Source organism: Pseudorca crassidens, chromosome 5 (genome assembly GCF_039906515.1).
Source record: "Pseudorca crassidens isolate mPseCra1 chromosome 5, mPseCra1.hap1, whole genome shotgun sequence".
In the NCBI taxonomy this organism is placed as follows: domain Eukaryota; kingdom Metazoa; phylum Chordata; class Mammalia; order Artiodactyla; family Delphinidae; genus Pseudorca; species Pseudorca crassidens.
In genome coordinates, this window is record NC_090300.1 from 28,173,964 (window position 1) to 28,187,822 (window position 13,859).

At 41.4% G+C, this 13,859-nt stretch overlaps 1 protein-coding gene across 13 annotated transcripts in view; it reads left to right on the forward strand.

Moving 5' to 3' along the window:
- The window catches only part of SLC9A9 (solute carrier family 9 member A9), a 660,636-nt gene that overhangs the window by 371,901 nt on the left and 274,876 nt on the right, over nt 1–13,859 (forward strand). For all 13 annotated transcript variants that reach the window (XR_010943485.1, XR_010943486.1, XR_010943487.1 and 10 more), the window contains 2 exons: nt 3,857–4,000; nt 8,335–8,435. Coding sequence is in view for 10 of the 13 variants with exons in the window: in XM_067737585.1 (XP_067593686.1) it covers nt 3,857–4,000; nt 8,335–8,435 (245 nt within the window). In the remaining 3 variants the exon portion in view is untranslated. The remainder of the gene's footprint in view (nt 1–3,856; nt 4,001–8,334; nt 8,436–13,859) is intronic.

Below are 13,859 nucleotides of genomic sequence, written 5' to 3' on the forward strand. Positions count from 1 at the left end.
TCCACACTCTCCTGGCACATGGGAGAGTGCTTCTCGTGTTCCATCCACACATGGAATCCAAGGTTCTGGTGCCTGAACTCCTATTGCCCTTCGAATCAGAACCACACTCACTCAACGGTCCTGATGTGGGTTCATGTTTGCCTCCCAACAAGATCACTTTTTCAAGGGAGAAACAAGAAATCTACATTTTGAACTTAGTAGCTATATGATCTTCATTTCTCTGACTCTTCGTTTCTGTATTTTATTTTTAAAAAGGAGGGGGGAGAAAAGAAAGAAAAAGACGGATGACCATATACCTGCCCTAATTACCTGGCAGAGATGTTATAGGATCAAATACAGTTATAATGCAGGCATAAGAGGACTAAATATTACATAAATGTGAGGGCTTTTGTATATTCTTAAGGTGGAATTTAAAGCTCTGAGTGATGCCAGCTACCTGCCTTTGCCCCTCCGCCAGTGCCCACATATGTGCTGTCAGGCTCCAGCCATCACTATATAGTTCCACGTTGAAGTGCCCTCAACTCTCCTGCCTCCTTGCCTTTGCTTCCACCCTTTCCACTACCTGGAATGCCTGCTGCCCATCACTGACTGTTGACTTGATCAAATGCCATCCCCTCTATTCTAAACTAGTGCCCCTTTCCTCATTTGCCCCATTAAATGTTGCACATCTCTCACAATCACTCTCAGCACTGTGACTGACATGAGCTAGCTGTCTTCTCTATCTTAGGCTTCTCCGCCTATGCCTTGCATATGGTCAGTAAAATGTTTGTTGACTCAAGTTCTGCTTCTCCTTTCCATGCCCTTCCCTGCCCGCCCGCCACTCCCTGCATCGAATCCATCACCTGGTACATAGCAGGTACCCCATGCATCTCGACTAACATCCTGAAGTGCTTTAGGGCTGGCAAATCAATGAACGAGTCTCCATAGGTCAAGGAGAATTAAGTAAGCTCTTCCCTTCAGTTCAATCAGATCTCACAGGGAAGGTATGAAATTTGACTGCACCCTTTTGGGTGGGGATCAGAGCCCAGGAAGAAAACAGCATCTCCCAAAACGCAGACTATGAACCAGTGGAGATACCCAGATGATTTTAGGTGACACAAAGGGGAACTTTGTTTCTCAAATTTAATAATTACATAATCTCATGTGTATTAAAAAGCGATATATGAAGCAACTCAAAACTATGATTTCGTAAATATTATTTAATAAAAGCTTTTGCATTTGAATAAAAATGAGTTGATTTAAGAACAAACATTACATAAGTAATGATACGGAATATGGCCAAAAGAAGTGACGGTGGTGCTTCAAGCTAGGGAAGCATCGGGACAGAGAAAACACTTCCAGCGAGTGCAAAGGTGAAGATGGGGTTGAAGAGATGCCTGTTCTAAGGATCAGATCTGCTGGGAGCAGCCTTAGGAATTAACAGAATTATTTACAAAACTGTGTTACTGTGCAAAAACCTTTGTTTGAAAGACAGATAGCAACTGGAATGTTTCCTCATCACTACTGTGTTTTTTTACACACGCAGCCATGGGCACCAAGTTTCCGAATGGCCATGGGGTTTTACACCCTTTCCCAGGACTGTCAGCTACAAAGGACCCAAATATGGGTTTGCTTTTCCTTTTTTTTCTGCAAAGCACAACACTTTACAAAAAGAAGAACACTTCAAAGGCAATCCCTTTCTCATATACATAACAGGGCTCCATTTGAGATCCACATTCATCTTCCTTATCCAATTACATGATCAAAGCAGAAGTGTTTGAAACAACCTAATCAAAAAATGGGCAGAAGACCTAAGTAGACATTTCTCCAAAGAAGACATACAGATGGCCAACAGGCACATGAAAAGCTGCTCAGCATTACTAATTACTAGAGAAATGCAAATCAAAACTACAATGAGGTATCACCTCACACCAGTTTGAATGGGCATCATCAGAAAATCTGCAAACAACAAATGCTGGAGAGGGTGTGGAGAAAAGGGAACCCTCTTGCACTGTTGGTGGCAATGTAAATTGATACAGCCACAATGAGAACAGTATGGAGGTTCCTTAAAAAACTAAACATAGAATCACCATATGACCCAGCAATCCCACCCCTGGGCATATACCCAGAGAAAACCATAATTCAAAAAGACACATGCACCCCAATGTTCATTGCAGCACTACTTACAATAGCCGGGTCATGGAAGCAACCTAAATGCCCATCGACAGACAAATGGATAAAGAAGATGTGGTCCACATATACAGTGGACTATTACTCAGCCATAAAAAGGAACGAAATTGGGTCCTTTGTAGAGATGTGGATGGATCTAGAGACTGTCATACAGAGTGAAATAAGTCAGAAAGAGAAAAACAAATATCGTATATTAACGCCTATATGTGGAACCTAGAAAAATGGTACAGATGAACCGGTTTGCAGGGCAGAAATAGAGACACAGATGTAGAGAACAAACGTATGGACACCAAGGGGCGAAAGTGGTGGTGTGATGAATTGGGAGATTGGGATTGACATATATACACTAATATGTATAAAATGGGTAACTAATAAGAACCTGCTGTATAAAAAAATAAATAAAATTCAAAAAAAAAAAAAGCAGAAGTGTTTGGCCTACTTTGGGGGTTTAAAGATATCCAGGGAAAAACTAGAAACATTTAAAACTACCTTTTTTATGCCACACATTTTCCTGGAGGAGAATTGGAACCCACTCCCCCTGTTCTCTCTTAACTAGTCTTTAGACACAAAACGTCAGGTCAGAGAGTTAACGTACTCTCATCATCCAAGTCACAAGAGATTCAGTTACATCTCTGTAAAATCCTATCTAATCTCAAGTCAGTGTGTCTGGTGTACTGTTTGCTCTCTAAGAGCTACAAGGTCCCTCCCAGCAGCCGCTGAGGAACTATTGATTTTGTCTGATTAGCTTTAAAGACCTTGTATTAAAATAAAAACTGCAAAAAAAAAAAAATCTGAAAAGTTACTTCATTAGTCTCCCAAAAGCTACTGGTTCTAGCACATCTGTTCATTTTGATGGTACAATACGGAGCTCATGTTTCCTAAAATAGGACACACCTTGTCCCTTACATTAACACTGTGGGATTTGAGGCCCTGGTTACAAAAAGAAAATAGCAAATATGACATCCTCAAAACTATTTAAGTGAACAGACTGCCTATTGGTGGATTGATTTTTCTCTGTGGATATAAATCTATTGGCAGCCATCAGAACTGGGGTATAAAAGATGACCTTAGGCAGCTGCTGCCATTTGTTTCAGGGGGAAAATGAGGGGTTTGTCTCTCCCCAGGGGTTAATACTGTGATGCTCTGAACGTCCTCTGGGCTCTGTTTCTGAAGGGTTACACTGGAGAGGAGCAATGTTTTGTGGTTTATGACAAGATCACAGCAGAATATTTTGTGCATGCTGTGATTTGTATCATCCATTTGTGCACAGGCCATAAAAGCGCACTTTTTATCAGGAACATTTGTGAATATTTAACAGCACTGAAGACATATGGCCACTAAATAATTCACAGTTATCTATCTCCTCAGCAGATTCCTTATACGCCTACCATGTTTTAATGCCTAGTTTGCTCAGAAACAATATTCCTTACTATCCTTCCTATATAAAAATGTTTACTGATGGGCAGCAATATATAGATACCATGGGATTGGGTTGTAAGGAAGCGGAAAGCTTTCTGCCTTCTCCACCTCTCTCTGTCCTCATCCATTTCCCCTGAAAGCTTCCAACCAGCACCTAACCTCATAGGAAAACGTGCCCTTCCCAAAAGTGGGTGCTAAATTCTGACTTCTGGTGTTTGGGCCATGAGATGGGAGTCGCTGACTAACCGTCACCCTCTTCTCGTTTCAGTTCTATATCCATTTACAGTCCCAAGGAGAATCCGAACGCATTTGATGCTGCAGCATTCTTCCAGTCCGTGGGGAATTTCCTGGGGATCTTCGCCGGCTCATTTGCAATGGGGTCTGCGTATGCTGTTGTCACGGCACTGATATCCTTTGTCCTGTGTGGAAAGCTGGGGACTGTTCAGAGCAGTCAACTTCCCCGGAATGTTTCTGAGGACTGACAAATTCCAGGCTAGGAAATGGTTAGATAGTCTCGTTCGAGCGCAGTACGGCACCACTGGAGCCATCTTGGTTCCGAGCCACCCCTCGAAGCACAGGTCGGTACCAGTGGAAGAGGGGCCCAGGCTCTTTTCCTGTCCAAGGCCAGTTCTAGCACTGCTCATACTGTCTGACCCTAGGATAGCAACAGTCTTAAAAAAATTCCCACCTAGGAATATAGGTGACCAGAACGTATCAGGCTTGGATATATTAAGGTCAAGAGGAAGAACTGAAGATCTAAGGTCAAGAATAAAGCATGATTGACTGGGAATGATAAACTAAGTGTTCTCTGCCTCCTTTTCAAACTTGTAGCAAGCACTAGTTCACAGGGTTGGCCAAGCCAAAGATGACTGTGAGTTTAAACGAGCATGCATAGCTCTTTTATGGAAGGGGAACAGCAAGCCAAGCAGAAATGTTTGCCATATCCAGGCAAGTGTGTCATCTTACTCCCTCTTTTTCAGCAGAGAGGTGGGAGGATGGGTAAAGTTCCTAGAGGATTTGAGCCGGGGAAAGAAGCTGGTCTGGTGAGCTCTTCACTCACAGCAGTTGGATGGGGGCAAAAATAAGTCAGATTTGAAGAGGAAAGCCAGAAGGCTAATGTCAAGTGTTAACTGAGGCTACAGAGAAGAGGCAGAACAAAGGACCAGAGACCTTGTGGGGGAAAGAGAAGTAAGAAAGGAGAAAGATACAAGAAGGGTCAGGGATCAAGGCAAGGAAAGCAAAATGTTGGGGTCTCTTTTCATGAGGACTAGCCTAACAGTTCACTGAACAACTGCTAAAAGGCTAGGTTCTACTAAAGTTTTCTAAGATGAGTCAGAAGATGAATAAAACATGGACTCTGCCTTCAACTAATGACGAACTTGGAAAGACAAGCTCTACAGTAAGAGTTGGATGGAAAGTGAGTGCTAAAGCTGCAGAGCCACCTTAGTAAGATTATAAAAATTCAAATGCTGATGAGGCCACTGTGTCTGGGATAGTCCAATAGACTCTTGGCCAATCTTATGATTCCGGAAAATCATCTGAAAAGCAGTATTTACATGCAGAGTAGGACCTGGGCTTGACCTGAAAAATGGGTAGGATACAGGCAAAAGCCACATGATAAGAGATTCAGGAGAAGGCCAGCATTCATGAAGGTGTGGCGGAGGGGGCGCTGCCGTGGCACATGGCAGTTGTGCCTGAAAGGACCTGAGGGCTCAGGCTGGTGAGCGGTGGAAGATGAGGGGACACAGGTGGGATGGAGTCAGCTTGTGGAGTATCTTGGAGTGTTATTCAAAGGAGCCTGGGCATCTTTCTATAGTCCACAGAGAGGGACACAATGAAAGTCCTGCTTTTAAAACATAAATAAGGAACTGGTATGTAGGGTGAATGAGAGAAGGAAGATTAAGATCAAGGAAAACTGTGATGATAACTTGTGGGGGGTGGAAATCGGGAAGGAGGCCAATGTTTAGAAGAAGCTCTAGGACTTAGTGATTGGTTGGTACTAAGAGATAAGGAAGAGGAGAGAATCAAAAGACCACCCCAAAGTCATGTCCTGGAAACCCTGGAGAATGTCAACTCCGTTGACAAAAGTAAGTCGGAAAAGATAGGGCTGACTTCCAACTAAAAATAATGATTAACGATCTACCCAGTACTGGAGACATGTCAGGCCCCCTACTACTTGTTTTACATGCAATAACTCATTTAACCTTCACAATGGTCATATCTTTTTTTACTGGACACTGGAGCTTAGAAAGGGTAAGCTATTGCCCAAGGTCATACAGCTTGGAAGTAGAGCCAAGATCAAACCCAAGGAGTGAAACCGAGAGACAGACCATGCTCTTGATCACTACTCCCTGTTGCCTCTTAATTATTAAGTGGAATGACGATGGAGATCACATGTTGTTTGGAGTAGAGTAATAGTAATGATCACAACATTTAGTGAATGTCTAGCATGGGCCTTTATATATATCTTCTTATTCGAATTAACCCTGTAAGACACCAGGTTACACAGGAGGAAATCGAGGCTCAAAAAGGTTAAGTAGCTCACTCTGAGTCACATATCAGTAATAATGGACATGATATTAATTATGTCATCTTACATATGTTCAGAACTGTACCACGTGCCAGCCATTGTCCTTAGTATTTTGCATAGATTATCTCAGATAGTTTTTATAAGAACCCTGGCAGGGAGATACTGTTATTCCCCCAATTTTCAGCTGAAGAAACTGACATATAAGGTTAGGCAACTTGTCTAAGTCCACACAGCTAGGACATTTCAGGGCAGGGGTTTAAAAGCAGGCCTTTGGTCCCAGGGACGGCACGAGGTGGAAGGGCTGAGATTGGAACTTTTTTCTGCCCAGTGTGCAAGGAATATATGGACACATAAGTAAACAAATTGATAAGGAAGGTAGAAATTCCTGGAGGTTGGAAGTCTGCTCTGATATTGGATCAGATCTGGGGAAAGGGGTGGAGAAAAGGAAGAGACAGGGCCTCAGTAATAGTGGCAACACCTGATGGCCTTGGGTCACAAACTCAGGCTGTGAAGGAGACAGGGGCACAGTCCATTCCTCCACCATAACCACCGGGATACCTTGTCCACAACGAGGCAGAGGCTCCTCAGATTGTGGGCCCCTGGGCTCTGGACAAGCTTAGGGCTTGACTCAGAACTGAACAACTTTCTGGAGGCCATGGAAAGAGAAGAACACTTTACGCCCAGTTGGTATTCTGCTACTCAAATCGGCCTGAGCCTTCTCTTTACAACAAACTAGAAGAGGGAATTCAGAGGAACAAACCCCATTAGAAACAAAGCCTTCCCTCCAAGTAAGAAGAGGGGACATTGGAAAAGGGTCAAAGGGCAGCCCATGTTTTCCTCCAGATAAAGAATTGCTTCCAGACCCTTACTGAATCTCTTTCCAGAAAAGATGTTTTACAAAACAAATTTATTTAAATCACACTAATTGAAAAACTTATACATCCTTTGTTATATACCAGGCACTCTTCTGAGTGCTTAACATATTGTAAGTGGTTTATATACCTAGGAGGTAGGTTGCACTATTATGCCCATTTTCAGACATGGAAACCAAAGCGCAGAGTGACCCGTCTAAGCTGATACCATGAATATGGGCCCAGGTAGAGTTGCCTTCCAGAGGCCACACTCCCAACCATGACATGATCCTTAGTATTTTGTGCTTTCTAAGACTTTACAAAACATTTTTAATATCTTCATTGCATGTTACTCTGCACATTGTATAAGTAGGTATTATTCTCATTGCCAGTTCACCTAGGATACAAATAAGGCTCACAGAGGTTAACATACTGCTCAGAAATCACACAGCCAGTGACTAGCAGAGCCAAGACTCAAACCCAGATCTACTAACGCAGAGGTCATACTTTTTGCTTCCTTGCCCTGCTGCCAAACATCTCTTAATATGGAATCTTCCTTACACTTTGTTGTAGAAACATAAAAATGCAACATCATTAACATCTCTTTACCTGTCAGGGCATTTTCCGCCTAGTGGTGGACACAATTACAAGGTAGCCCTTTCCCATCCATCACTAACTCCTAATCATCTCCCCATAGCCCATTCTCTGCCTGACTCAGATCACTGTGCCTTTGTTCTATTTGCAATTTATAGACTATTGACGAAGTGTCATCCTGGCCAAAATGAACCACTGCCCGCCAAAGGGTATCTTGCTTGACCTAGAAGCAACACCCATTTTCCTCCATCCTACTTTTACAGAGAGTCCGGGCAGCTTCCCTCTCATGGAACATACATGCTCCTCCTGATTCAATTTCTATCCCCAAGAGAGAAGGCTCTTCAAGGTGCTCTGTCCACAGACCAGCACTCCCTGGGGAGCAGTGGCCTCCTTCAGTGTTGACACACTGGCAGCATCTCACCCAGCCTCACTCCCCTTGGCTTTGTTTTCCCAGATCTGCCAGTATTCTGAGGGGCACACCCCAAGGGCTGAGTCCAAATTTAAGAAGTTTTGTGTCTACACTGAGCTGATTTTATCCTCTTAGTAAGACATCTTTTTTAACTGAACACCAGTTTGCATTTTTATAGGAGTGTTCAGCCCGCAATGAAGCATGATTCCTGCTGGCCTTCAAAGTCAAGTCTCAGTCAGTTACAGCCAGCTCCGAAAATTAGTTCTCTCATCTAAAACACAACCAGATTTTTTCACAGCCAAAAAGGAGATTTGTTCATAAAAGCAGTTGTTATTTCCCTTAACGCGTCTTTGTCACTTGACCAAATTTACCAAACTGTGTGAGTTCCCTATGCTGGAAACGGGCCTGTTTTTCCTCCTGTCTTGGAGCGCCTTCCTGTCTGCCGAGGCCGCTGGCCTAACAGGTCAGTGTTTCGTCCAGCGCAGCAAACTGGATGTGTGAACACATGTGTTCCCCCCACCTCTCCCCATGCCCCCCTCCCTGACCCAGCCGGAGGTGAAATGGAGGCCCTTTTCTATGGGTTTGTGTCAGAATCAGCCTCTCCTGGGCACCCTGGGGAGAAGAAAAACTATCATCCATTTATCCAACAGCTCAACTGGAAGTCTCCAAACTGCCGTTTCCTCTCCTCTCCTTGCTGGTCAGGAAGGGGATGTTGAAATCTATGAATGATTGGTATACTGAGGTGATGGATGACTTTACAAATAAGAGTCTCTGCTCAGAGTGTGAAGGGATGCACAGCCGCTTTGTGGGAAAGGGTGGTGACTTTCCATTGGCTGTTAACAGCAACGCCCACGAAGGCAGCCTCTCCTGGTGTGCTCATCTCCACACACGGACCGTATTTATAAATCTTTGCATACACTCCATGGCAGGCCAGAAAACAAGGCACTAACTTGGTGGCTTCACGGTTTAATTAATGTCTCTTACTGTAGAAAGTCTGTATGTAGAGTCCTCTGAGATGGACCAGTTGATAGAGAGAGGCAGTCCCTAAGGTCCCAGGTGCCACGCATCCTGTATCTGGATTGCCTTTCTGCAACAGCGAGGGTTTGTGCTTGGCTAGCTGCAACGATTGGGTACTTTTCCATGTAGAAGAATCAGTGTGGCTCTGAGCAAAATTTCAAAGCTGTTTCTCTCCTTTGGCTTAGTTCCTTGCTTCTCCTGGGTTTCAGTCCTGGATCCCTTGCTGCTCACTACATCTTAATTGACTTTCAAGTGAGATTCCCCCGCCCCCCTCCGAAGTACTAACTGGGAATAAGGTATGCCTCCCTGGGTACTTGCATTTTAAAAGGTGGTACTTTAAGTGTAAATAATAATAAAAGTTGATATATAGTGAAAGCAGACCATGAGCCAGGTGCTGGCTAACTGCCTTTCATGGATTTTCTCATTCATTTACAGAAGGACCCAAAGTTAGGGACTATGCCCAGTTTACTCAGCCAACAGTAAGTGGTGGAGCTGGGATTTCAAATAAGGAGATCTGATTCTAGAGCCTGGGCTCATGGGTACCAAGCATTGCTACCCTGAATGAAATTCTATCTATAGAATATGAGGCAGGCCCGCAGGAGTAGGAAGATATTTGGGGCCCCAGAAGCCTGCCTCGTCCATTTGCTTCTAGGCTGGTTTGGCCTCTCCTGTGAAAGCCATGGCAAATCTTTTTTGTAATGATAATCTGTTGCTCTGGGCAGCTGACCCACCTTACTTCATAGCCATGGGAACCAAGCTATTTCCACAGGCTTTGAGGGTGTCTGTTGCTGATACAGACAGCCACCTGCCAGTTATTATCACACTATAATCAAGACTGCATTACCAGAGTCCACCCTACCAGGCCCAGTATCATTCCAAACCATTCTAACACAACATCCATTATATTAGAGCCTTACTGTGTTATTAGAAAGGTTGCTAAAGAGCTTATGCATTACAAAGAAAAAGGATACTGGTGTCTCTTAAATGAAATAATGGAGGAAACAATTTACATACGTCATTCAGAAAATTGTGGTCCCCTTTCCTCCACATTCCATGCCCTTTTCAGCACTTACCATATTGTAAAATGATGTGAGTAATGTTAACAATAAGAATACATATTTGACCTTCTGGAAAGGTAAGGAAGTACCTTAACTCACCTGATATGTTTTAGTCTACTGTTGATCATTGTAATAAACACACAGACACACACTTATGCGCACATATCCCAATGCTTAAGATTGTTTCTGTTTGTGAAGATTGTCTATTTCCTGATCAATTCAGCAATATCTTGTTTTCTTAAATGTTTTTAGGGTTATGGTCCACGTATAAACTCTTAGTTTATCTGTGCCTTGCGCTTTTGCTATGCTTTTGACCTGATATCCTTATTGGATACCATGCAGATCACTTCTAAGGAGCCAGCATCATGGGGTGGGTGGACGCATGTGTGGGCCTTGGTAGCAGAAAGACCCAAGTGTCCACGTCTACACCCAGGGGAGCGCTCATCCAGAACAGTACTCCAGATTAAGCAACGTGCCCGAAAGGCATTTGATACAAATCAAACTTCAGGTGTGAGCGTTTTGTACCGCCCAAGACCAAGCCTGCTAAGTCCAAATTACTTATGTGTTTGTTTGTTTATTATTTAATCCTTGCCTATTTCTAAATTGGCTTTGAGACAACTCATAACCTGAGCCATGCATATCATGGGACCATTTAGTTGAGGCTAGACACTCAAGTGCTTTGGGATAGAGTTTTTCTGCAAAATGAGGCAGCTGTTCATTGCTGTGGTTTGGCAATAAATATAGCTCTGAGCTTTCTGGCAGCCAAAGCCAAAAGGGAAACATGATGAGTTATATAGGAATAATACAGTACTATAAAAAGAAGTCACAATTATTTATAAAAATGGGCAACCTTTTTTTCTAAAACTTTAGGGGAATTTATCACACACATCTTTATGTAAGGGCCTTTGAGCATCATAACAGACAATGTATTGTTTTAGGGAAGATGGAGATTCATTCTTCATGTAATCATTTCTCATATCAACCTTCAATAAAATCTGATGGTGTGGAATTAAATTATATTCTCTGAGGATATTTCATGCAGTAAGAAAATCTTTTTATCTCTAATCCACAAATAAACTAATATAACGCAAAGCTAAAATCTAGAAAAATTTTCAGAAAGTGCTTAACGAATGAACATATGACAATGAATGTAGTGAACTAAATGAAATGAGCTATTAAATAGTTTATGAGTAACTGTAGTGGTAACCAGCCATCCTGGGGCCGTGTATGGGTTCACTGAGAACAAATCATGTAGGACCCTAGAAATGGTGTTTACACACAATGGGTTCTCAGCAGAATTCCCCCAGCCCTGACATTGCTAGGTGAGGGCTCAAGGGTGCCCATCAAGGGAGCAGGCCTCTAGGCCTACCACCCCTACTTCACCCCTCTTATTGGTTCCATAGATTGGGTTTTCACCTAAGATTTCATTTAAAAAAAAGGATTTCTGTTGCTTTAAACAAAATATATCTGTTTTAAGAATATATTTTTTATTTTTTCTTACTACCAAGGTAAGGCATATACATTGTAGAAAATGTGGAAAATGTAGATTTACAGAAGGAAATAAAATTAGAGTTACCTGTATTCTCACTGCCTATTAATAACTATTGTTAGTATTTGTCTGAATTGATCTAATTATATGCAAATACATATACGTAATTAAATATATACATGCATACATATATGTAATTACATTTTTATTTTTAAGTAACTTGCTTTTTTTCACTTAACAATTTATAGTGAATGTTTTTCATGGCATTAAATATTCTTCTATATTATTATTTTTAATTGCTGCCTAGTACTATATCATATTAACTTGCCATAATTTATTATACTAACCTTTTGATTGTTTATAGCTTTCAACATTGTTAATATGATTGCAATGGTAATCCTTATAGCTTGATGTATGAACTTCTACTTATAAAACTGACTAAAAATAAAATTCCTGGGTTAATAAGAATGCTAACATTTTAATGTCTTGGAAAAATGAATCCAAGTTATCCTCCAGAAAATTTGCATTCCTTTATACTTCCACCAACGATGTAAGAGAGAGCTCATTCACTCACATCTTCATCACCCGAACTCATATTCACCCCTGCTAATTTGATAATCAAGTTCCGTCTTATTCTGATTTAAATTCATTATATTTTTACTGAGGAAATCATTTTAATTATATGTCATTGGCAATTTGTAGTTCTCCCTTGGTGAACTACCTGTTTATGACCTTTGTCCTTTTTTCTTATTGAAGTGCTTATTTTTGTCACGTTAAATTTTAGAAGCTCTTTATCTATTAAAAAATATTAACCTTTTGACTGTCATGTAGGCTATAAATATTTTCCAATTCACGGCTTTACCTTTTAAATATGTTATGCTTTATTTGTTTATGTAAGGGAAATGTTGGTATAGACATTTTCAAGTTTCATGTGGTTAATTTTATTTCTTCCTTCGAAAGCCCAAGATTTTATTGATTTCTACTTATAAAGCCCACTGTTATTAATAATAATGTATACTTTTTTTAATATTCGTCTGGTTTTATTTTTGCATTGGAATCCATCTGGAATTTGTCTTGCTATGAGGTGCGAGATAAAGTAGGGATTTGATTTTCTTCCTAGATTGTTATTCACTCATCCTAACACCCTTCAAACTTAACCTATGAATTTACAATATAATGTCCATGTATGTAGGTATATATATGTGTATATATGTTCTGGGCTTTCTGTTGTTCCACTGATCTCTTGGTCTTTACTGTTTTCATCATTTCAACTCCATGGTTCCTTTTAATAGCAATTTCAAGAGATTCTTTGCTATACTCACATATTTATATTCCAGAATGACTTAAAATAACTTTCTTATGTTTCAAGCAGAAAATAACTTTAGGATTATGATTGGGGTTGTATTAAATTTTTAGATTAATTTGACGAGGAATGGTGTTTTTACAGTGTTGAGTCTTCCCACAGAGGAATATGTTATGTCTCTCCATTTATTCAACTCATCCTTTATGGCCCTTAGTAAATTTTTATAGGTGTCTTCACATTAGACCTACAAATTTCTTGTTAAGTACTTTTTAAGCTATTTTATATTTTGGCATACTATGATGAATGGAAACTTCTTCCATTATAGTTTCTGGAAGGCTATTGTTTGTTTATGTGCATCTAGACCTCACCATGCTATTTGATTTACTCTCTGCAGTTCTGAAATATAGAACCATAGCTGATGTGTAGAATTTGGATTGATGGGCCAAAATTATATTAGACTATCAGGTTTGTGAGGACTATATCAACACCAGCAGTGTGGCTGAAGCATGCTAGGCATTCAATATCTTTTGAGCAATGGAATGAATGATTTTAGCTTAACAAAATGAAAATTTTCTAAAATCTGAATAACAGACTGTTTTATGAGTTAGTGAGTGCCTTATGCCTGATAATATTCTTGTAGATTCTACTTTTTTTTTTTTTTTTTTTGCCGTACGCGGACCTCTCACTGCTGTGGCCTCTCCCGTTGCGGAGCACAGGCTCCGGACGCGCAGGCTCAGCGGCCATAGCTCACGGGCCCAGCGGCTCCGTGGCGTGTGGGATCTTCCCGGACCGGGGCACAGAACCCACCTCCCCTGCATCGGCAAGCGGACTCTCAACCACTGCGCCACCAGGGAAGCCGTCGTAGATTCTTTATGTCCACTGGTCAGGGTATTTCAGAGCAGATTCATACATCAACTAAAGGATATATCATAAATTACATTGATCTGCAATTTCACTTCCCTAACTCTTAGGTTAAAATGGAGACGTGGAGACCTTGGGAAACAAGAGCCTAATCTAAAA